Below are 22,222 nucleotides of genomic sequence, written 5' to 3' on the forward strand. Positions count from 1 at the left end.
TGTGCAGGTCCAGGAGTCTGCAGGCCCATGAGTGTGCAGTTCCAGGAGTGTGCAGGCTTAGGAGAGGGCAGGACCAGCAGTGAAGAGGCCCAGGTTCATGCGGGCCCAGGAGAAGACAGGCCCAAGAGTGTGCAGGCACAGGTGTCAGAGGGCCCTGGAGTGTGCCTGCCCAGGTGTGTGCAGGCCCAGGAGTGTGCAGACAGAGGAGTGTGCAGGCTGAGGAGTGTGCAGGCCCAGGCCACGGCAGGCCCAGGAGTGTACAGGCCCAGGAGTATACAGACCGAGGACTGTGCAGTCCCCGGAGTGTGCAGAGACAGGAGTGTGCAGGCCCAGGAGTGTGCAGGCCCAAGGGTGTGCAGGCCTAGGAGTGTGCAGATGAGGGATTGTGCAGGCCCAGGAGAAGGGAGGCTCAGGAGTGTGCAGGCCCAGCAGTGTGCAGGCCTGGGGGTGTGTAGGCCCAGGAGTGTACAGGCCCAGGATTGTGCAGGCTCAAGATTGTGCAGGTCTGGGAGTGTGCAGGCCAAGGGGTGTGCAGTTCCATGTGTGTGCAAACAGAGGAGTGTGCAGGACCAGTAGGGTGCAGGCCGAGGTGTGTACAGGACCAGGAGTGTTCAGGCCCATTAGTGTGCAGGACCAGGCCAGGGAAGACCCAGACCAGGGAAGGCCCAGGATTGTACAGGTCCAGGAGTGTGCAGGCCCAAGAGTGTGCAGCCCCAGGAGTGTGCAGACAGAAGAGTGTCCAGGGCCAGGATAAGGCAGGCCTAGGAGTGTACAGGCCCAGGAGTGTGCATGTCCAGGAGTGTGCAGACACCAGAGTGTGCAGAGACAGAAGTGTGCAGGTCCAGGAGTGTACAGGCTCAGGGCTGTGCAGTCCCAGGAGTGTGCAGACAGAGGAGGGTGCAGGCCCAGGCCAGGGCAGGCCCAGGAGTGTGCAGTCCCAGGAGTGTGCCGGCACAGGAGGGAACAGGCCAGGAGTGTGCAGGCCAAGGAGAGTGCAGGGCCAAGAGAGGGCAGGCACAGGAGTGTGCAGGCCCAGGAGCGTACAGGCCCAGGATTGTGCAGGCTCAAGATTGTTCAGGTCCAGGAGTGTGCAGGCCCATGAGTGTACAGTTCCAGGAGTGTGCAGGCCTAGGAGAGGGCAGGACCAGCAGTGAAGAGGCCCAGGTTCGTGCAGGCCCAGGTATGTGCAGGCCCTGTAGTGTGCAGGCCCAGAGGTGTGCAGACAGAAGTCGAACAGGCCTAGGAGTCTGCAGGCCAAGGAGTGTGCATAGCCAGGACTGTGCGGTCCCAAGAGTGTGCAGACACGGGGCGGAACAGGCACACGACTGTACTGGCCCAGGAGTGTAGAGGCCCAGGTGTGTGCAGGCCATGGGATGCGCAGGCCCCGGAGTGTGCAGGTCCAGGGGTGTCAAGGCGCAGGGGTGTGCAGACAGAGGAGTGAGCAGGCCCAAGCGTGTGCACGTCAAAGAGAGGGCGGGCCTAATAGGTGGTGGCCCAGGCGAGGAAAGGACCAGGAGAATGCAGGCTCAGGAGTCGGCAGGCCCAGGAGTGTGCAGGCCCATGAGTGTGCATTCCTAGGTGGGTGTAGCACCATTAGTGTGCAGGCCCAGGCCAGGGCATGCCCAGGAGTGTACAGGTCCAGGAGTGTTCAGGCCCAGGAGTGTACAGGCCCAGGAGTTTGCAGGCCCAGGTGTATGCAGTCTCAGAAGTGAGCAGATACAGGAGTGTGCAGGCCCAGGTGTGTACAGGCCAAAGTTCGTGCAGGCCCAGGCGTGTGCAAACACCAGAGTGTGCAAGACAGGAGTGTGCAGGTCCAGGAGTATACAGGCCTAGGTGTGTTCAAGCCCAAGATTGTGCAGGTCCTGGAGTGTGCAGGCCAATGAGTGTGCAGTTCCAGGAGTTTGCAGGCCCAGTAGTTTGCAGGCCCAGGCCAGGGAAGGCCCAGACCAGGGAAGGCCCACGAGTGTGCAGACAGAGGAGTGTGCAGGCCCAGGAGGGTGCATTCCTAGGTGTGTGTAGGCCCATTAGTGTGCAGGCCCAGGCCAGGGCAGGCCCAGGAGTGTGCAGGTCCAGGACTGTGCAGTGCCAGGAGTGTGTAGACACGGGGCGGAGCAGGCACATGAGAGTAGTGGCCCAGGAGTATAGAGGCCCAGGTGTGTTCAGGCTCTGGGATGCGCAGGCCCAGGAGTGTAGGGTCTAGGGTTGTGCATGCCCAGAAGTGTGCAGACAGAGGAGTGTGCAGGCCCAGGAGCGTGCAGGCCCAGGCCAGGTCAGGCCCAGGAGTGTACAACCCAGGAGTATACAGACCGAGGAGTGTGCAGACCCCGGAGTGTGCAGACTCAGGTGTGTGCAGGCCCAGGAGTGTACAGGCCCACGTTCGTGCAGGCCCAGGCGTGTGCAAACACCACAGTGTGCAGAGACAGGAGTGTGCAGGCCCAGGAGTATACAGGCCCAGGTGTGTTCAAGCCCAAGATTGTGCAGGTCCTGGAGTTTGCAGGCCAATGAGTGTGCAGTTCCAGCAGTTTTCAGGCCCAGTAGTTTTCAGGCCCAGGCCAGGGAAGGCCCAGACCAGGGAAGGCACAGCAGTGTACAGGTCCAGGGGTGTACAGTCCCAGTAGTGTGCAGAACCAGGTGAGGGCAGGCCCCAGAGTGTGCAGGCCCAGGAGAGGGCAGGCCCAAGGGTGTCCAGGCGCAGGAATGGGGAGTCCTAGGACCGTGCACGCCATGCAGAGGGCAGGCCCATGAGTGTACATGGCCAGGAGTGTGCAGGCACAGGAGGGAGGAGGTACACGAGTGTGCAGGCCTAGGAGTGTGCAGGACTTGTGAGGGCCGTCACAGGAGAGGGCAGGGCAATTTGGGGCAGGCCCAGGAGTGTGCAGACAGAGGAGTGTGCAGGCCCAGGAGGGTGCAGTCCCTGGAGAGTGCAGGCCCATTTGTGTGCAGGCCCATGCCAGGGCACGCCCAGGAGTGTACAGGTCCAGGAGTGTGCAGGCCCAGGAATGTGTAGGCACAGGAGTGGGCAGGCCTAGGAAAGGGCAGGCCCAGGAGTCAAGAGGCCCAGGTTCGTGCAGGCCCAGGTGTGTGCAGGCCCTGGAGTGTGCAGGCCCAGAGGTATGCAGACACAAGACGGAACAGGCCCATGAGTGTGCAGGCCAAGGTGTGTGCAGACCCAGGAATGTGCAGTCCCAGGAGTTTGCAGACACGGGGGGGAGCAAGCACACGTGTGTACTGGCCCAGGTGTGCAGAGGCCCAGATCTGTGCAGGCTCTGGGTTGTGCAGGCCCAGGAGTGTGAAGATGCAGGGGTATGCAGGCCCAGGAGTGTGCAGACAGAGGTGTGTGCAGGACCAGGAGCGTGCAGGCCAAGGCCACGGCAGGCCCATGAGTGTACAGGCCCAGGAGTATACAGACCGAGGAGTGTGCAGACCCCGGAGTGTGCAGAGACAGGAGTGTGCAGGCCCAGGAGTGTGCAGGCCCAAGAGTGTGCAGGTCCAGGAGAGGGCGGGCCGAACTGGGGGCAGGCCCAGGTGAGGAAAGGCCCAGGAGCGTGCAGGCCCAGGAGTGTGAAGACACCAGAGTGTGCAGTTCCATGGGTGTGCTGGCCCAGGAGTGTGCAGACAGAGGAGTGTGCAGGCCCAGGTGTGTACAGGCCCAGGAGTATACAGACCGAGGAGTGTGCAGAACCCGGAGTGTGCAGAGACAGGAGTGTGCAGGCCCAGGGGTATACAGGCCCAGTACTCTGCAGGCCCAGGAATGTCCAGGCCCAGGAGTGTGCAGATGAGGGATTGTGCGGGCCCAGGAGAAGGCAGGCCCAGAAATGTGCAGGCCCAGCAGGGTGCAGGCCCAAGTATGTGCAGGCTCATGATTGTGCAGCTCCAGGTGGGTGCAGGCCAATGAGTGTGCAGTTCCAGGAGTGTGAATGCCTAGGAGAGGGCAGGCACGGCTGTCAAGAGTCCCAGGTTCGTGCAGGCCCAGGTTTGTGCAGGCCCAGCAGTGTGCAGGCCCAGGAATGTGCAGGCTCAAGTGGGAAGTGTTTGTTGGGCCTGAGCAACTGTCCCCTGTCCTCCACCTCTGTCCCTGCCTGGCTGCACCTCTGCAGCTGCTCTCCTGCTCTCCTGGCCTCTTAGCTCTGTATCCCTCTCCCTCTCATGGTAGTCTTCTCTGCGTTTGCCTGCCTCTGGACAGATGGCCCAAGTCAGGACCCATGGGGGCTAGGGTGGAGGGGACTGGGGACTGGGTGGGGGAATTCAGAGAGCTGTCCTGTCCCCTGTGGTCCTCATTTGCACATCCATGTACTGGGCTGAGGAGGAACTCCATGCCCCAGGACACGCCCTAACTTCACAGGTCGTGGAGTACGGCCTGGATGCCTGGGGAACCGGCCTGGTGGGCGAGGACAGGGCAGGAATGGACAGGGGCGGACCCACTGCCTCTGCTGCCTCACCTGCTGGGCTGGGGAGAGCTCTGCCCAGGAAGCAGGAAGGCCTAGCAGGATGCGGGCCTCTCCCAGGGCCCTCATCCCGGCCGACTGAGGCCCCGTGGGCCAGAGAGGCCATAGCCTGCAGGCTGGGGCGCCAGGGTGGGAAGGAGGCTGGGAGCCCCCTGACCGTGTGCCCTGTCTCCTGGGTGGCCAAGGCTGCCTGGCTGCCGTTCATTTGCTCAGTTTATCAGGTAATGAGATGAAAGTGAGGCTTCCAGACAGAGGGGGCGTTGAGCCGGGGGAGAATGGCTGCTTCCTTCTGGGCCTGGAGGGGCAGCCCACCCCCCAGCCTTGCCCACTCCTCTGCTGCCCCCTCACAGCCCACCCAGCCCAGGAGCCCTGTGGCCACCCAGCAGAGGGGGTCCTGCGAGCCTCTGCCGAGCACTGTGGGCCCCAGGAGTCCTTGCGAACAGTCCCCCATTGCGGTTACGCTAGTCTGAATGACATTCGTTAGGTGTCAGCTGTGAGTGGGACGCACGTTAACGGCACAGCAATGATAACAGAAGTAGCAGTCACCACTCGCTGAGTGTCCCTCCGTGGTGGTTGCGCGGCCAAGCTCAGGTGGCGGTCTGGGACCAGGAACAGGGCTCGTCTGTGATAAGGGCCAGGCACCCTGTGTCAGGACCCGAGGTCAGTCTGTGATGAAATTCAAGGCTCAGTGTGTGACCAGGGTCATGTCTAGGTCTGAGGGTCAGCCTGTCCTCTGAGCCGGTGGCCCCCTGCCTGGCCTCTCCACCCCCTCCTCCCACCACGTCCTCACCACCTGGGTCACCAAGGTAACCAGCCTTGAAATAATGGGTGTTTCAGCAGCTGAGGCCTAACTTGAATTTATCCTGAAAGACTCGGTTCTGCAGCAGTTGCCAGGGAAACTAAGGGGCATCCTGTCTCTCCCACCCACTGCCAGTTTCCACGTCAGTCAGGCTTCCACTTGACACCTGGGCTGGGGCAGCAAAGGGGGGTGGGCAGAACGTGCCCACCCTGGCCCTGCTACCAGTCCTGTCTCCTGGACCCCAGGCCTCTGTGCTTTTGTCTCAGTGTGATGGGATGGGATGGGATGGCTCAGCAGGGGAGCCCACTGAGGTATATATAGAGTGCCAGGCGGGAGGCCCTGGGGTCGGTTTTGGCAGGCAGGCTTAGTCTGGGGCCAGCGAGCGGAGCACTTGGAATCTGATCCTGGATTTGATCCCAGCTCCTCTCCTTGTCAGCCTGGTGGCTAACTTGGTGTCTGTCTGCATCTGTCAAATGGGTGTGGTCATGGGGCTGTTGAGGTCATCCGAGCAAAGTGGTAGTGATGAAGGCCCCCTGGGCAGCCTCGGCTGTCATATCTTCAGAGCTGCTCCCCTGCCCTGTGCCGAGGGCATGGAGGCATTCCTGGGGCTCCCTGCCTTCCCCCGGGCTCTGGTCTGCTTCCCATCTCCTCCACCCTGGCCCCCAGGGTCTTTCCACAACATTCCCAGTTCAGAGTGAAGTCCTGTTTGTGCAGTATCCTTGAGACCCTGGCTTCACCTGTCTTCTGAGACTTGGGCCTCCACACCATCTCCAGGGCAGACCTTCCTCTTTGAGCCTCAGTTGTCTCTGCTGTAGGCGGGTGAACGTTTGGTTCCTGGGTGGACTGAGACTCAAGGCTTCTGTGTACTGAGGTTACCAGCACAGAGCAGGCGCAGGGGGTAGTCAGGACTCCCTTGCCCAGGTTTATACCCAGAGAGCCAACCTTGGGGAGAGCAATCTTCCTTGAAGATTGTGGGGCCCAGTCCAACTCAGCCTCCTCCCCAATTGGGGAAGCAGGGCGTCGCTTCAGGTGGGCAGGCTCAAGTCTTCCCATCTGAACAATGAGAGCAGAGAGGTCTCCCTTGTGGGATCACAAGGCATCGTGCCCAGACCCAGGACGTGGCTCAAAACCAGGTCCCTCGGCCCCCGCATAGTCAGGATTCATGCAGAACTCAGCCCTGCCCCTGCCCTGCGGCCCTCCCTGGCAAGTCCTCCCTGGGCCTCTGCTGCACAGCTGGGAGCTCAGGGGTCAAGCACGGTGCACGCCCACTCCCGTAAGGTTGCAGCCACCCCTCCTACCCATCCCTTGTCTGGCAGAGGGGCTCTGCCTCTGGGTTCAGGGGAAAGTGGGACCCATGGGAGGGTGGGCTCTGTGAGAGGAGAAGTTTCTGCTAGGGCGTGGGGGGTGTGATATTCTCAGTTGCCACATCACTCAGCAGGGAGAAGGAGCCCCGCCTTCCAAATTGGGGGAGTTAGGGGTGTCCCTTTCTAGCGTCCGGTTCATTCACCAGGCCCCCCTTGATGGTCAGTTCCCAACACAGGCACGGGGACCGCTGGGAGGGGACTCTGCACATCTCTAGCCGCCCTCCCCGGAACAGAGCACCTGGACACTGAACCTGCTGCCCATCAATACAGTGGGTTCCCTGGGATCAACTCTGATCCCAGCAACGTGCCCACACCTGTCATCTCCCACCATTTCAGGCATCAGTCCGTCCTCAGATGAGGGGTTTGAGGCCGTGGTGGGATGTACTTCACGGGCATAAATAGCATAAAACTACATGGTAGTGATGGTCGGACAGCATGGGAATGCACTTAATGTTCCTGAAATGCAGTTTAAAAGGGAAAAAATCTGTATTTTATTAAAGGAAGTGGGAAATGGAAAATTATAGAATGCCATAAATGATGTAAAACAAATAAACTAAACTAAAGAAGAAGAAAACAAAAGCAAATTCAGGGGTAGGGAAGTCAACTTCGGGTAGGGGAGGGGATACATGTTGGGATTTTGGAGAAGGTGTAGGAGGGGGCAGAGGGGGCTCAGCCCTAAGGGGTGATGATGCCCGAAATGGTTCTCCACTGCCCAGCGGCGCAGGTGCAGGTGCAGGATCTGCAGGCTTTTCAGGAGCAGCAAGATCAGCAGGAGCGGCAGGCTCTTCAGGAGCGGCTAGATCAGCAGGAACGGCAGGTTCTTCAGGAGCGGCGGGCTCTTCAGGAGCGGCAAGATCAGCAGGAGCTGCAGGCTCTTCAGGGGTGGCAAGATCAGCAGGAGCGGCAGGCTCTTCAGGAGCTTCAGGCTCTTCAGGAGCGGCTAGATCAGCAGGAGCGGCGGGCTCTTCAGGAGCGGCTAGATCAGCAGGAGCAGCGGGCTCTTCAGGAGCGGCTAGAGCAGCAGGAGCGGCAGGCTCTTCAGGAGCTGCAGGCTTTTCAAGAGCTGCAGGCTGTTCTGGAGCGGCTAGATGATCAGGAGCAGCGGGCTCTTCTGGAGTGGCTAGATCAGCAGGAGCGGCAGGCGCTTCAGGAGCGGCTAGATCAGCAGGAATGGCGGGCTCTTCAGGAGCGGCTAGATCTGCAGGAGCGGCAGGTTCTTCAGGAGCGTCGGGCTCTTCAGTAGCTGCAGGCTGTTCAGGAGCGGCAAGATCAGTAGGAGCTGCAGGCTCTTCAGGAGTGGCAAGATCAGCAGGAGCGGCGGGCTCTTCAGGAGTAGCGGGCTCTTCAGGAGCGGCAAGATCAGCAGGAGCTGCAGGCTCTTCAGGAGTGGCAAGATCAGCAGGAGCTGCAGGGTCTTCAGGAGTGGCAAGATCAGCAGGAGCGGCAGGCTCTTCAGGAGCGGCTAGATCAGCAGGAGCGGCAGGTTCTTCAGGAGTGGCGGGCTCTTCAGGAGCGGCTAGAGCAGCAGGAGCGGCAGGCTCTTCAGGAGTGGCAAGATCAGCAGGAGCGGCAGGCTCTTCAGGAGCTGCAGGCTGTTCAGGAGCGGCTAGATTAGCAGGAGCAGCGGGCTCTTCAGGAGTGGCTAGATCAGCAGGAATGGCAGGCGCTTCAGGAGCGGCTAGATCAGCAGGAACAGCAGGCTCTTCAGGATCGGCGGGCTCTTCAGGAGCGGCAGGCTCTTCAGGAGCGGCTAGATCAGCAGAAGCGGCAGGCTCTTCAGGAGCGGCTTGATCAGCAGGAATGGCGGGCTCTTCAGGAGCGGCTAGATCAGCAGGAGCGGCAGGTTCTTCAGGAGTGGCGGGCTCTTCAGGAGCGGCTAGAGCAGCAGGAGCAGCAGGCTCTTCAGGAGTGGCAAGATCAGCAGGAGCGGCAGGCTCTTCAGGAGCTGCAGGCTTTTCAGGAGCTGCAGGCTGTTCAGGAGCGGCTAGATGAGCAGGAGCAGCAGGCTCTTCAGGAGCAGCTAGGTCAGCAGGAATGGCAGGCGCTTCAGGAGCGGCGGGCTCTTCAGGAGCTGCAGGCTGTTCAGGAGCGGCAAGATCAGTAGGAGCTGCAGGCTCTTCGGGAGTGGCAAGATCAGCAGGAGCGGCAGGCTCTTCATATGCAGCTGGAGCAGCAGGATCTTCATGTTCAGCAGGAGCAGCTGGAGGGTGTTCGCGGTCTCGTGCTGGACCCTGGTGGTCCTGTTTTTGTTTTCTGGCGTCTTCCCCTGCCTCTGCCTGCTCTGGACCTGTAACTGTTGGACGTGGAGAGAGCTTTAAGTCTAGTGGTTCTGCTCAGGCACAACCTGGAAAAAGGTACCCACATGCCTCCCTTTCCACGTGCCTTTTCAAGGACAGAAATCTTCCCAGAGCTTTGCAGGCAGCTCCCACTGAGCAAGTGCCCACAGGCACTTGTTCTGTGACTGAATTCTTCCAGACAGGTGGTCTGAGGCCAGTCTTTGCTCTGGTCCCAACTACAGACTTTGGGGATGCCTCCCTGTGTGGCCCAGCCCTCCGCCCTCCCTCACCTACACACCCACACCGGCCCCGCCCTTCTCACCTTTGGGCTCTGCTTCGGGGGGCTCCTGGTCCTCTACCTGAATCCCCAGGAGGTGGGCACGGTGCTCCAGGTCAGAGCCGGGGGTGCTGAGCTGCCCCTCAGCCCTGGGCAAGATCCTGGGGAGAGACCTGGGCGATGTCTGGGCAGGAGGCCGTGGTGGTGGGGAGCCCTTCATACCCAGACTCTTCTGGAGCCTGTGCTGGCCTTCCACAGTGTGGCACACCAGCCCCTCACTTGGAGAGGTGGCATGAGTGTCCTGGTTCCCCGGATCCTGCGGTGTCTGGCTCTGCAATGACAGTGACCGGCAGCCGGCCCGGTCCGGAGGTCTCAGAGCCCTGCCCGGCCAGGACCACTCCTGCTTCTGCCCCACTCGACCCTCTGCTGCCAGATCAGACTGGGACCTTGGTCATCTCAGTCACCCGGGAGGCAAGAGACACACCCTAGGGCATGGGCGCCACCTCGGGCAGCAGGGCCCTGCCCCGGTTCTCCACATCCCAGCCAGCCCACTTGGACCCAGGCTGGGGACGTGATCGGCCCCCCAGGCCTCTGACCCTTCCTCAGCCTGCTCTTGCTTGAGGCAGGACCCCCCCCCCAACATGACTGCCCCACCGCCACCAGTCAGGAAGGGGCCGTGGGGCCACCCGGGTGGGGTCTGAGTGGTGACCCGGCCTGGGCGGGCCTGCCCTGGGCCTCCCTGTGTTACCTTTCGGTCCCTCTGGCCAAAAGGCCAGAGGCGCCTGGGGTGAGACCCGACCCACTGTCGGCACTGTTGGCAAAGGCCGTTGCTGCGGGCTTTCCGGGGGCCGCGACCTCGGGATCTTGGGATGCAACAAAACATGTCTGAGCTGAGCTGAGTTCACCAGCCAAGTCAGTTGAGAAGTGTCCTTCTCTACACAGCGGGTGCCTGGTGACCTGGGTCCCAAGTTCTGTTGGGCTCTGTTGCCAGGGAAGTGAGGTCACTTCCTGGGGTCCCCTTCCCCAAGCTTCCTCCTTACACAAAGCTCCCCAAGGGCCTCTCTGGGCTGCTGATGGCTCACTTCCCACCCCATGCCATGTCCACCCAGTGACACCAACTCGGCCCCTCCTATTGCCCTGGGGAGGCCTGGATGCAGCCAGGGTCACAGCTCTGACGACACAGCTGGGTTCAGACCCGGCTCCCCCGCCAGCAGTGCTGTCACCCTGGACAAGCCACCTGCTTCTCAGGGTCTCCCCAATCCCCCATTGGCCCAGTGGGGATCATTCAGGACCCTGCTTCCTAGGAAAGCCATCATGTCTCTAGAACCACAAACACCTACTGCACCTGTCACCTCTGCGGGCTGGCATCACAGGGAGCTCATGCACAGACTCAGCAAAGGAAGGGCCCCACAGAGGGCTTGTGGGGAGCAGGGCACACCCCACACAGGCCGGGGTCTGCCCTGGGATCTGGGGAAAGTCACCCTCCTTGCCGCCTGCTTCCCAGCTCCCTGTCGGCGGGTTGAAATTAAACACAACTCTGATATCGTCCATTCTGGCATGCGACCTCCTAGGTCGTTCTGTCATGTCAGATTCAGGCCCAGTGCCCCATCTAGGCCTCTAGGGTGCGCTGCCCCACAGTGGCTCCCTGCTTTTTTTTTGCCTTCTGGTCACACATCCTTGTGTGATTCCCACACAGTCCCCTGCAGGTTGGATGGATACTGGGACCGGGTTCTGCCAAATTGGGGGCAGGTGCAGGCAAGGAAAGGCCCAGGAGTGTGCAGGCACAGGAGTGTTCAGGCCCATTAGTGTGCAGGCCCAGGCCAGGGCAGGCCCAGGTGTGTACAAGTCCAGGAGTGTGCAGGTCCAGGAGTGTACAGGCCGAAGAGAGGGCATGCCCAGGAGTGTGCAGGCCCAGGAGTGTGCAGGCCCAGGAGTGTGCAGGTCAAGGAGAGGGCGGGTCTAATTGGGGGCGGCCCAGGCGAGGAAAGGCCCAGGAACGTACAGGCCCAGGAGTGTGCAGACGAGGGATTGTGCGGGCCCAGGAGAAGGCAGGCCCAAGAGTGTGCAGACACAGAAGTCAGCAGGCCCTGGAGTGTGCAGGCCTAGTAGTGTGCAGACAGAGGAGTGTGCAGGCCCAGGAGGGTGCATTTCCAGGAGTGTGCAGGCCCATTATTGTGCAGGCCCAAGAGTGTACAGGTCCAGGAGTGTGCAGGCCCAGGGGTGTGCAGACATAGGAGTGTGTAGTCCCAGGAGTGTGCCGGCACAGGTGGGAACAGGCCTAGGAGTGTGCAGGCACAAGTGGGAGTAGGCCCAGGAGTGTGCCGGCACAGGAGGGAGCAGGCCCAGGAGTGTGCAGGCCAAGGAGAGTGTAGGCCCAGGAGAGGGCAGGCCCAGGAGTGTGCAGGCCCAGGAGTGTGCAGCCCCAGGTGTGTGCAGACAGAAGCTTGTCCAGGGCCAGGAGAGTGCAGGCCCAGGGCAGGTCAGTCCCAGGAGTGTACTGTCCCAGGAGTATCCAAGGCCAGGAGTGTGCAGAGACAGGAGTGTGCAGGCCCAGGAGTGAACAGGCCCAGATTCGTGCAGGCCCAGGTGTGTGTAGGCCCTGGAGTGTGCAGCCCCAGAGGTCTGCAGACACAAGACGGAACAGGCCTAGGAGTGTGCAGGCCAAAGAGTGTGCAGACCTGGGACTGTGCAGTCTCAGGGGTGTGCAAACACGGGGTAGAGCAGGTACTCGAGTGTACTGGCCCAGGAGTGTAGAGGCCCAGGTGTGTGCAGGCTCTGGGATGTGCAGGCCCAGGAGTGTGCAGGCCTAGGAGTGTGCAGACAGAGGAGTGTGCAGGCCCAGGATGGTACATTTCCAGGAGTGTGCAGGCCCATTAGTGGGCAGGCCCAGGAGTGTACAAGTCCAGGAGTGTGCAGGCCCAGGAGTATGCATCACAGTAGTGTGCAGACCCAGAGGTGTGCCGGCACAGGTTGGAACAGGCCTATGAGTGTGCAGGCACGGGAGGAAGAAGGCCCAAGAGTGTGCAGGCCAAGGAGAGTGCAGTCCCAGGAGTGTGCAGTCCCAGGAGTGTGCAGGCCCAAGAGTGTGCAGGTCCAGGAGAGGGCCAGCCGAATTGGGGGCAGGCCCAGGCACGGAAAGGCCCAGGAGCGTGCAGGCCCCAGGAGTGTGCAGACGAGGGATTGTTCGGTCCCAGTAGAAGGCAGGCCCTGGAGGGTAGAGGGCCAGATGTGTGCAGGGCCTGTAGTGTTCAGGCCCAGGTGTGTGCAGGACAGGTGAGGGCCGTCACAGGAGAGGGCAGGGCCAAATAGGGCAGGCCCAGGAGTGTGCAGACAGAGGAGTGTGCAGGCCCAGGAGTGTGCATTCCCAGGAGTGTCAGGCCTATTAGTGTGCAGGCCCAGGCCAGGGCAGGCCCAGGAGTGTACAAGTCCAGGAGTGTGCAGGCTCTAGGGTGTGCCGACCCAGTAGTGTGCAGACACAATACGGAACAGGCCAAGGAGTGTGCAGGCCAAAGAGTGTGCAGACCCAGGACTGTACAGGCCCAGGAATGTGCAGACACGGGAGGGAGCAGGCACACGAGTGTACTGGCACAGGAGTGTTCAGCCCAGGTGTGTGCAGGCTCTGGGTTGTGCAGGCCCAGGAGTGTGCAGACAGAGGAGTGTGCTGGCCCAGGAGGGTACAGTCCCAGGAGTGTGCAGGCCCATTAGTATTCAGGCCCAGGCCAGGGCTGGCCCAGGAGTGTACAGGCCCAGGAGCGTACGGGCCCAGGTGTGTCAGGCACAGGAGTGTGCAGGCGCACAAGTGTGCAGTCCCAGAAGTGTGATGGCACAGGAGGGAGCAGGCCCAGAAGTGTGCAGATCCAGGACTGTGCAGGCGTAGGATAGGTGAGGCCCAGGAGTGTGCAGACAAGAGGAGTGTGCAGGCCGAGGAGCGTGCAGGCCCAGGTGTGTCAGGCACAGGGGTGTGCAGGCGCACAAGTGTGCAGTCCCAGAAGGGTGATGGCACAGGAGGGAGCAGGTCCAGAAGTGTGCAGATCCAGGACTGTGCAGGCGTACGATAGGTCAGGCCCAGGAGTGTGCAGCTCCAGGAGAGTGCCGGCCGAACTGGGGCAGGCCCAGGAGAGAGAAGGCCCAGGGTTGTACAGGCCCAGGAGTATGCAGTCACAAGAGTGAGCAGATACAGGAGTGTACAGGCCAAAGTTCGTGCAGGCCCAGGTGTGCGCAGGTCCAGGAGCGTGCAGGCCCAGAAGTGTGCAGATACAATACGGAACGGGCCCGGGAGTGTACAGGCCCAGGTTCCTGCAGGCCCAGGTGTGCGTAGGTCCAGGAGTGCGCAGGTCCAGGAGTGTGCAGGCCCAGTTGTGTGCAGGCCCAGGATTGTGCAGGCCCTGTCGACCCTGGAGGGCAGGATGCCGTGACCAGAGGAGGCGCTCTGTACGACTGGGGGCGGAGGGCGGGAGAGCAGGCGGTTGGAGAGTCGGTGGTGAGGGCTGGAAAGGGGCAGAGCTGCACCAACCAGGTGTGCGGACCTGAGGGCGTGAGGCTGGGCGGCCTGCCGAGGGTGTTCCTGCAGCAGTGCTGGCCCTGGGTGAGGATGTGGTGGGACCAGGGCTGAGCCAGCGGGGCAGAAGGAGGAGGAGCGGGGAGGAGGGCGCCAGAGGGTGCACAGTGGACCGGTCACTGGGCATCTGCAGGTTTGGAGGCGCTCTGCTGTGTGGGGCTCCAGGCCTCCCTGGGTCTGGGGACGTGGGTGTGATGTGACTCGGAAGGAGGCCGGGTGCGCTTCGGACAGCACCCGCCATCTCTCCCACCCAGGCCCAGTGCTCATGGTCGTGTTGCAGCCTCAGTTTTCCGTCCACTGTCCCAGCAACCCGTTGGTGGTATTCTGAGCAGAGGCAGAGGGTGAGAGTCCTGACTTGGCTTTCCTTCCCTGTGTTTCCAAGTCCACACTCATTCCGCAAGTCGCACGACAGGCCAAGAAATCGGGAGACGCGGTGTCGGGGTAAAGAATAGTGAGTTGATTTGGAAAGCCAGCTGACCGAGAAGATGGCAGGCTAATGTCCTGGAGAGCCACCTTCTCCGAGTGAGAATTCAGGCTCCTTTTACGCTAAAAAGGAGAGGGGTTGTGGGTGGTTGGTGCAAAGTCCTTGGTGCAGGAATTCTTTGTTTTTGCAGTTGTGGGTCAGCTCATGGGGCCCCTGTAAAACCTCTAACAAAACAAATGTTACTTTCTGTTCTGCAGCTGCTTGTGTGTATGGGAGAGCAAAAGAGGTTTTATCCTGAAGGCTGAGAGCCTTGAGAACAGGCTCTTCTGTCAATTTCAGGCTGAAGGCAACATTGATTTCCAAAAGGTGCAGAGCTGGTAAGACAGCCTGGAAAACAGCAGAGGGCTAAAGGAAAAAGAACAGATCTAATAGGGAGTCAGATCTGGTCTTTTCTATTACACCTGCTGCCCCAGCAGGGCTGGCCTCAGGGAGGAAGGGCGCCCCCCCCCAGCCCCCGAGAGCCGCCTGCAGGGGGTGGGGAAGGCAGGGAGGGGGTCTGCCGTGCTGGGGAGGTAAACTAGACATGGCTGATACATGGACAGTGAGTGCAAAGTTAGAAAACCTCTGGGTTTTCCCTCTTTAGGGAGGGAGAGGGAGGCTCAGCATAGGTCCTTGAGCTTCCGCGAGAGAAGTGGCTCTCAGCCCAGGTCGGCTGCGGGCGCCTCTGGGGTTGTCACACCTGAGGGGCCCTCTGTGGACGGGTCCTGTGTTCTTGGCACTGACGTGGATTTTCCTCCTCCTCTTCCCCAAGGGGCGGTAGTGGCTCCGGGGGCAGCTTCCAGCCGATCACGGCCATCCTGCTGTCCTCATGCACGCTGGCCCTGCACGCCCGGCAGCTGGACGTCAGGCTGCAGCTGGACTACGTCTCCGCCTCGCAGGTAAGAGGAGCCCCGCTGCTTCCCTGGGGACCGGCAAGGGGGTCCCTCGGGAGGGGTTTCGGTTGGGGGCTCCTGGCTAGACGCCACAGCCGTGTGAGTGGCACCGTTGGGGTGAAGGAGGCTGGTGCCAGGGACAGGGCAGGTCCAGGAGTATGCAGGCCCAGGAGTGTGCGGGCCCAGGAGTGTGGAGACACTGGAGAGGGCCGGCCCAGGAGTGTGCAGGGACAGATGTGAGCAGACCCTGGAGTGTGCAGGTCCATGAGAGGGTCGGGCGAAGTGGGGGCTGGCCCGGGATAGGGCATGGCCAGGGGTGTGCAGGCCCAGAGTGTGCTTGCCCAGGGTTGTGCAGACACAGGACTGTGCAGGTGCAGGAGTGTGTAGGCCCAGGAGATTGCTGGCACAGGTGGGAACAGGCCTAGGAGTGTGCAGGCATAGGTGGGAGGAGGCCCAGGAGTGTGCAGGCCCAGTAGTGTGCAGGCCCAGGAGTGTGCATACAGAGGAGTGTGCAGGCTCAGTAGGGTGCAGGCCCAGGCCAGGGCAGGCCTAGGAGTGTACAGGCCCAGGAGTGTGCATGTCCAGGAGTGTGCAGACACCAGAGTGTGCAGAGACAGAAGTGTGCAGGCCCAGGAGTGTACAGGCTCAGGCCTGAGCAGTCCCAGGAGTGTGCAGAGAGTGGAGGGTGCAGGCCCAGGCCATGGCAGGCCCAGGAGTGTGCAGTCCCAGGAGTGTGCCGGCACACGTGGCAACAGGCCTAGGAGTGTGCAGGCATAGGTGGGAGCAGGCCCAGGAGTGTGCAACCCAGGAGTGTGCAGAACCAGGTAGGGGAGGCCTAAGGGTGTTCAGGCGCAGGAGGGAACAGGCCAGGAGTGTGCAGGCCAAGGAGAGTGCAGGGCCAAGAGAGGGCAGGCCCAGGTGTGTGCATGCCTAGGAGTGTTCAGGCACAGGAGGGAGGAGGCACACGAGTGTGCAGACGCAGGAGTGGGCAGACACAGGATTCAGCAGGCCCAGTAGTGTGCAGGTCCAGGAGTGTGCAAGCCCAGGAGTGTGCAGGCCAAGGAGAGTGCAGGCCCAGGAGAGGGCAGGCCGAGGAGTGTGCAGGCCCAAGAGTGTGCAGGTCCAGGAGAGGGCGGGCCGAACTGGGGGCAGGCCCAGGTGAGGAAAAGCCCAGGAGCGTGCGGCCCAGGAGTGTGCAGACGAGGGATTGTGCGGGCCCAGGAGAAGGCAGGCCCAAGAGTGTGCAGACACAGGAGTCAGCAGGCCCTGGAGTGTGCTGGCCCAGGTGTGTGCAGGCCCAGGAGAGTGCAGACAGATAGTGTGGAGTCCCAGTAGTGTGCAGGCCCAGTTGTGTGCAGGCCCAGGATTTGCAGGTCCTGGAGTGTGCAGGCCCAGAGGTGTGCAGACACAAGTCGAACAACCCCAGGAGTCTGCAGGCCAAGAAGTGTGCATAGCCAGGACTGTGCAGTCCCAGGAGTGTGCAGACACGGGGCGGAGCAGTCACACGAATGTACTGGCCCAGGAGTGTAGAGGCTAAAGTGTGTGCAGGCTCTGGGATGCGCAGGCCCAGGAGTGTGCAGGTCCAGGGGTGTGAAGGCCCAGGAGTGTGCAGACAGAGGAGAGTGCAGGCCCAGGAGCGTGCAGGCCCAGGCCACGGCAGGCCCAGGAGTGTAAAGGCCCAGGAGTATACAGAGCGAGGAGTGTGCAGTCCCCGGAGTGTGCAGAGACAGGGGTGTGCAGGCCCAGGAGACGGCAGGCCCATGAGTGTGCAGTTCCAGGAGTGTGCAGGCCTAGGAGAGGGCAGGACCTGCAGTGAAGAGGCCCAGGTTCGTGCAGGCCCAGGTATGTGCAGGCCCTGTAGTGTGCAGGCCCAGAGGTGTGCAGACAGAAGTCGAACAGGCCTAGGAGTCTGCAGGCCAAGGAGTGTGCATAGCCAGGACTGTGCGGTCCCAAGAGTGTGCAGACACGGGGCGGAACAGGCACACGACTGTACTGGCCCAGGAGTGTAGAGGCCCAGGTGTGTGCAGGCTCTGGGATGCGCCGGCCCAGGAGTCTGCGGGTCCAGGTGTGTGAAGGCCCAGGAGTGTGCAGACAGAGGAGTGTGCAGGCCCAGGAGTGTGCAGATCCAGGAGGATACAGGCCTAGTTGTGTTCAGGCCCAATATTGTGCAGGTCGTGGACTGTGCAGGCCGATGAGTGTGAAGTTGCAGAAGTGTGCGGGCCCAGTAGTGTGCAGGCCCAGGCCAGGGAAGACCCAGACCAGGGAAGGCCCAGGATTGTACAGGTCCAGGAGTGTGCAGGCCCAAGAGTGTGCAGACACAGGAGTCAGCAGGCCCTGGAGTGTGCAGGCCTAGGAGTGTGTAGGCCGAGGAATGTGCAGACAGAGGAGTGTGCAGGCCCAGGGGTGTGCAGGCTCAGGAGTGTGCACACAGAGGAGTGTGTAGGCCCAGGAGGGTGCATTCCTAGGTGTGTGCAGCCCCATTAGTGTGCAGGCCCAGGCCAGGGCAGGCCCAGGAGTGTACAGGTCCAGGAGTGTGCAGGCCCAGGATTGTACATGCCCAGGAGTTTGCAGGCCCAGGAGTATGCAGTCTCAGGAGTGAGCAGATACAGGAATGTGCAGGCCCAGGTGTATGCAGTCTCAGGAGTGAGCAGATAAAGGAGTGTGCAGGCCCAGGTGTGTACAGGCCCAGGTTCCTGCAGCCCCAGGCGTGTGCAAACACCAGAGTGTGCAAGACAGGAGTGTGCAGGTCCAGGAGTATACAGGCCTAGGTGTGTTCAAGCCCAAGATTGTGCAGGTCCTGGAGTGTGCAGGCCAATGAGTGTGCAGTTCCAGGAGTTTGCAGGCCCAGTAGTTTGCAGGCCCAGGCCAGGGAAGGCCCAGACCAGGGAAGGCCCACGAGTGTGCAGACAGAGGAGTGTGCCGGCCCAGGAGGGTGCATTCCTAGGTGTGTGTAGGCCCATTAGTGTGCAGGCCCAGGCCAGGGCAGGCCCAGGAGTGTGCAGGTCCAGGACTGTGCAGTGCCAGGAGTGTGTAGACACGGGGCGGAGCAGGCACATGAGAGTAGTGGCCCAGGAGTATAGAGGCCCAGGTGTGTTCAGGCTCTGGGATGCGCAGGCCCAGGAGTATAGGGTCTAGGGTTGTGCATGCCCAGAAGTGTGCAGACAGAGGAGTGTGCAGGCCCAGGAGCGTGCAGGCCCAGGCCAGGTCAGGCCCAGGAGTGTACAACCCAGGAGTATACAGACCGAGGAGTGTGCAGACCCCGGAGTGTGCAGACTCAGGTGTGTGCAGGCCCAGGAGTGTACAGGCCCACGTTCGTGCAGGCCCAGGCGTGTGCAAACACCACAGTGTGCAGAGACAGGAGTGTGCAGGCCCAGGAGTATACAGGCCCAGGTGTGTTCAAGCCCAAGATTGTGCAGGTCCTGGAGTTTGCAGGCCAATGAGTGTGCAGTTCCAGCAGTTTTCAGGCCCAGTAGTTTTCAGGCCCAGGCCAGGGAAGGCCCAGACCAGGGAAGGCACAGCAGTGTACAGGTCCAGGGGTGTACAGTCCCAGTAGTGTGCAGAACCAGGTGAGGGCAGGCCCCAGAGTGTGCAGGCCCAGGAGAGGGCAGGCCCAAGGGTGTCCAGGCGCAGGAATGGGGAGTCCTAGGACCGTGCACGCCATGCAGAGGGCAGGCCCATGAGTGTACATGGCCAGGAGTGTGCAGGCACAGGAGGGAGGAGGTACACGAGTGTGCAGGCCTAGGAGTGTGCAGGACTTGTGAGGGCCGTCACAGGAGAGGGCAGGGCAATTTGGGGCAGGCCCAGGAGTGTGCAGACAGAGGAGTGTGCAGGCCCAGGAGGGTGCAGTCCCTGGAGAGTGCAGGCCCATTTGTGTGCAGGCCCATGCCAGGGCACGCCCAGGAGTGTACAGGTCCAGGAGTGTGCAGGCCCAGGAATGTGTAGGCACAGGAGTGGGCAGGCCTAGGAAAGGGCAGGCCCAGGAGTCAAGAGGCCCAGGTTCGTGCAGGCCCAGGTGTGTGCAGGCCCTGGAGTGTGCAGGCCCAGAGGTATGCAGACACAAGACGGAACAGGCCCATGAGTGTGCAGGCCAAGGTGTGTTTTGACCCAGGAATGTGCAGTCCCAGGAGTTTGCAGACACGGGGGGGAGCAAGCACACGTGTGTACTGGCCCAGGTGTGCAGAGGCCCAGATCTGTGCAGGCTCTGGGTTGTGCAGGCCCAGGAGTGTGAAGATGCAGGGGTATGCAGGCCCAGGAGTGTGCAGACAGAGGTGTGTGCAGGACCAGGAGCGTGCAGGCCAAGGCCACGGCAGGCCCATGAGTGTACAGGCCCAGGAGTATACAGACCGAGGAGTGTGCAGACCCCGGAGTGTGCAGAGACAGGAGTGTGCAGGCCCAGGAGTGTGCAGGCCCAAGAGTGTGCAGGTCCAGGAGAGGGCGGGCCGAACTGGGGGCAGGCCCAGGTGAGGAAAGGCCCAGGAGCGTGCAGGCCCAGGAGTGTGAAGACACCAGAGTGTGCAGTTCCATGGGTGTGCTGGCCCAGGAGTGTGCAGACAGAGGAGTGTGCAGGCCCAGGTGTGTACAGGCCCAGGAGTATACAGACCGAGGAGTGTGCAGAACCCGGAGTGTGCAGAGACAGGAGTGTGCAGGCCCAGGGGTATACAGGCCCAGTACTCTGCAGGCCCAGGAATGTCCAGGCCCAGGAGTGTGCAGATGAGGGATTGTGCGGGCCCAGGAGAAGGCAGGCCCAGAAATGTGCAGGCCCAGCAGGGTGCAGGCCCAAGTATGTGCAGGCTCATGATTGTGCAGCTCCAGGTGGGTGCAGGCCAATGAGTGTGCAGTTCCAGGAGTGTGAATGCCTAGGAGAGGGCAGGCACGGCTGTCAAGAGTCCCAGGTTCGTGCAGGCCCAGGTTTGTGCAGGCCCAGCAGTGTGCAGGCCCAGGAATGTGCAGGCTCAAGTGGGAAGTGTTTGTTGGGCCTGAGCAACTGTCCCCTGTCCTCCACCTCTGTCCCTGCCTGGCTGCACCTCTGCAGCTGCTCTCCTGCTCTCCTGGCCTCTTAGCTCTGTATCCCTCTCCCTCTCATGGTAGTCTTCTCTGCGTTTGCCTGCCTCTGGACAGATGGCCCAAGTCAGGACCCATGGGGGCTAGGGTGGAGGGGACTGGGGACTGGGTGGGGGAATTCAGAGAGCTGTCCTGTCCCCTGTGGTCCTCATTTGCACATCCATGTACTGGGCTGAGGAGGAACTCCATGCCCCAGGACACGCCCTAACTTCACAGGTCGTGGAGTACGGCCTGGATGCCTGGGGAACCGGCCTGGTGGGCGAGGACAGGGCAGGAATGGACAGGGGCGGACCCACTGCCTCTGCTGCCTCACCTGCTGGGCTGGGGAGAGCTCTGCCCAGGAAGCAGGAAGGCCTAGCAGGATGCGGGCCTCTCCCAGGGCCCTCATCCCGGCCGACTGAGGCCCCGTGGGCCAGAGAGGCCATAGCCTGCAGGCTGGGGCGCCAGGGTGGGAAGGAGGCTGGGAGCCCCCTGACCGTGTGCCCTGTCTCCTGGGTGGCCAAGGCTGCCTGGCTGCCGTACATTTGCTCAGTTTATCAGGTAATGAGATGAAAGTGAGGCTTCCAGACAGAGGGGGCGTTGAGCCGGGGGAGAATGGCTGCTTCCTTCTGGGCCTGGAGGGGCAGCCCACCCCCCAGCCTTGCCCACTCCTCTGCTGCCCCCTCACAGCCCACCCAGCCCAGGAGCCCTGTGGCCACCCAGCAGAGGGGGTCCTGCGAGCCTCTGCCGAGCACTGTGGGCCCCAGGAGTCCTTGCGAACAGTCCCCCATTGCGGTTACGCTAGTCTGAATGACATTCGTTAGGTGTCAGCTGTGAGTGGGACGCACGTTAACGGCACAGCAATGATAACAGAAGTAGCAGTCACCACTCGCTGAGTGTCCCTCCGTGGTGGTTGCGCGGCCAAGCTCAGGTGGCGGTCTGGGACCAGGAACAGGGCTCGTCTGTGATAAGGGCCAGGCACCCTGTGTCAGGACCCGAGGTCAGTCTGTGATGAAATTCAAGGCTCAGTGTGTGACCAGGGTCATGTCTAGGTCTGAGGGTCAGCCTGTCCTCTGAGCCGGTGGCCCCCTGCCTGGCCTCTCCACCCCCTCCTCCCACCACGTCCTCACCACCTGGGTCACCAAGGTAACCAGCCTTGAAATAATGGGTGTTTCAGCAGCTGAGGCCTAACTTGAATTTATCCTGAAAGACTCGGTTCTGCAGCAGTTGCCAGGGAAACTAAGGGGCATCCTGTCTCTCCCACCCACTGCCAGTTTCCACGTCAGTCAGGCTTCCACTTGACACCTGGGCTGGGGCAGCAAAGGGGGGTGGGCAGAACGTGCCCACCCTGGCCCTGCTACCAGTCCTGTCTCCTGGACCCCAGGCCTCTGTGCTTTTGTCTCAGTGTGATGGGATGGGATGGGATGGCTCAGCAGGGGAGCCCACTGAGGTATATATAGAGTGCCAGGCGGGAGGCCCTGGGGTCGGTTTTGGCAGGCAGGCTTAGTCTGGGGCCAGCGAGCGGAGCACTTGGAATCTGATCCTGGATTTGATCCCAGCTCCTCTCCTTGTCAGCCTGGTGGCTAACTTGGTGTCTGTCTGCATCTGTCAAATGGGTGTGGTCATGGGGCTGTTGAGGTCATCCGAGCAAAGTGGTAGTGATGAAGGCCCCCTGGGCAGCCTCGGCTGTCATATCTTCAGAGCTGCTCCCCTGCCCTGTGCCGAGGGCATGGAGGCATTCCTGGGGCTCCCTGCCTTCCCCCGGGCTCTGGTCTGCTTCCCATCTCCTCCACCCTGGCCCCCAGGGTCTTTCCACAACATTCCCAGTTCAGAGTGAAGTCCTGTTTGTGCAGTATCCTTGAGACCCTGGCTTCACCTGTCTTCTGAGACTTGGGCCTCCACACCATCTCCAGGGCAGACCTTCCTCTTTGAGCCTCAGTTGTCTCTGCTGTAGGCGGGTGAACGTTTGGTTCCTGGGTGGACTGAGACTCAAGGCTTCTGTGTACTGAGGTTACCAGCACAGAGCAGGCGCAGGGGGTAGTCAGGACTCCCTTGCCCAGGTTTATACCCAGAGAGCCAACCTTGGGGAGAGCAATCTTCCTTGAAG

General features: G+C 61.5%; 3 protein-coding genes across 3 annotated transcripts in view; 1 reads left to right on the forward strand and 2 right to left on the reverse strand.

Annotated features, from left to right (window-relative positions):
* Window positions 1-4,336: 4,336 nt before the first annotated feature.
* On the reverse strand, window positions 4,337-10,317 carry LOC140695394 (uncharacterized). Its single transcript, XM_072958089.1, has 4 exons — window positions 9,910-10,317; window positions 9,207-9,492; window positions 7,529-8,901; window positions 4,337-4,378 (listed from the first exon to the last, which is right to left on the reverse strand). The coding sequence occupies exons 1-4, from the start codon at window positions 10,042-10,044 to the stop codon at window positions 4,337-4,339; spliced, it is 1,836 nt and encodes a 611-aa protein (XP_072814190.1). The 5' UTR covers window positions 10,045-10,317.
* Window positions 10,318-11,588: 1,271 nt separating this feature from the next.
* Window positions 11,589-14,153, reverse strand: LOC140695410 (uncharacterized). Its single transcript, XM_072958107.1, has 2 exons — window positions 12,667-14,153; window positions 11,589-12,029 (listed from the first exon to the last, which is right to left on the reverse strand). The coding sequence occupies exons 1-2, from the start codon at window positions 13,984-13,986 to the stop codon at window positions 11,856-11,858; spliced, it is 1,494 nt and encodes a 497-aa protein (XP_072814208.1). The 5' UTR covers window positions 13,987-14,153; the 3' UTR covers window positions 11,589-11,855.
* Window positions 14,154-14,379: 226 nt separating this feature from the next.
* The window catches only part of LOC140695417 (uncharacterized), an 82,434-nt gene continuing 74,591 nt past the window's right edge, over window positions 14,380-22,222 (forward strand). The window contains exons 1-3 of the mRNA XM_072958114.1: window positions 14,380-14,402; window positions 14,444-14,520; window positions 14,955-15,081. Coding sequence (XP_072814215.1) covers window positions 14,380-14,402; window positions 14,444-14,520; window positions 14,955-15,081 — 227 coding nt within the window. The remainder of the gene's footprint in view (window positions 14,403-14,443; window positions 14,521-14,954; window positions 15,082-22,222) is intronic.

This window comes from Vicugna pacos, unplaced genomic scaffold (genome assembly GCF_048564905.1).
Source record: "Vicugna pacos unplaced genomic scaffold, VicPac4 scaffold_203, whole genome shotgun sequence".
In the NCBI taxonomy this organism is placed as follows: Eukaryota; Metazoa; Chordata; class Mammalia; order Artiodactyla; family Camelidae; genus Vicugna; species Vicugna pacos.

What these genes read in the sequence shown, in the direction of transcription:
- LOC140695394 (XM_072958089.1), bottom strand. Translation starts at nt 10,044, where the DNA reads ATGTTTTGTTGCATCCCAAGATCCCGAGGTCGCGGCCCCCGGAAAGCC. An exon ending in CCCCGAAGCAGAGCCCAAAG is followed by an intron (nt 8,902 to 9,206) that starts GTGAGAAGGGCG and finishes CACGTCCAACAG; the next exon opens with TTACAGGTCCAGAGCAGGCA. An exon ending in CCGCTCCTGAAGAGCCTGAA is followed by an intron (nt 4,379 to 7,528) that starts GCTCCTGAAGAG and finishes CTCGCCCACCAG; the next exon opens with GCCGGTTCCCCAGGCATCCA.
- LOC140695410 (XM_072958107.1), bottom strand. Translation starts at nt 13,986, where the DNA reads ATGAGCACTGGGCCTGGGTGGGAGAGATGGCGGGTGCTGTCCGAAGCG. An exon ending in GGGTCTGCACACTCTTTGGC is followed by an intron (nt 12,030 to 12,666) that starts CTGCACACTCCT and finishes CCACTAATGGGC; the next exon opens with CTGCACACTCCTGGAAATGT.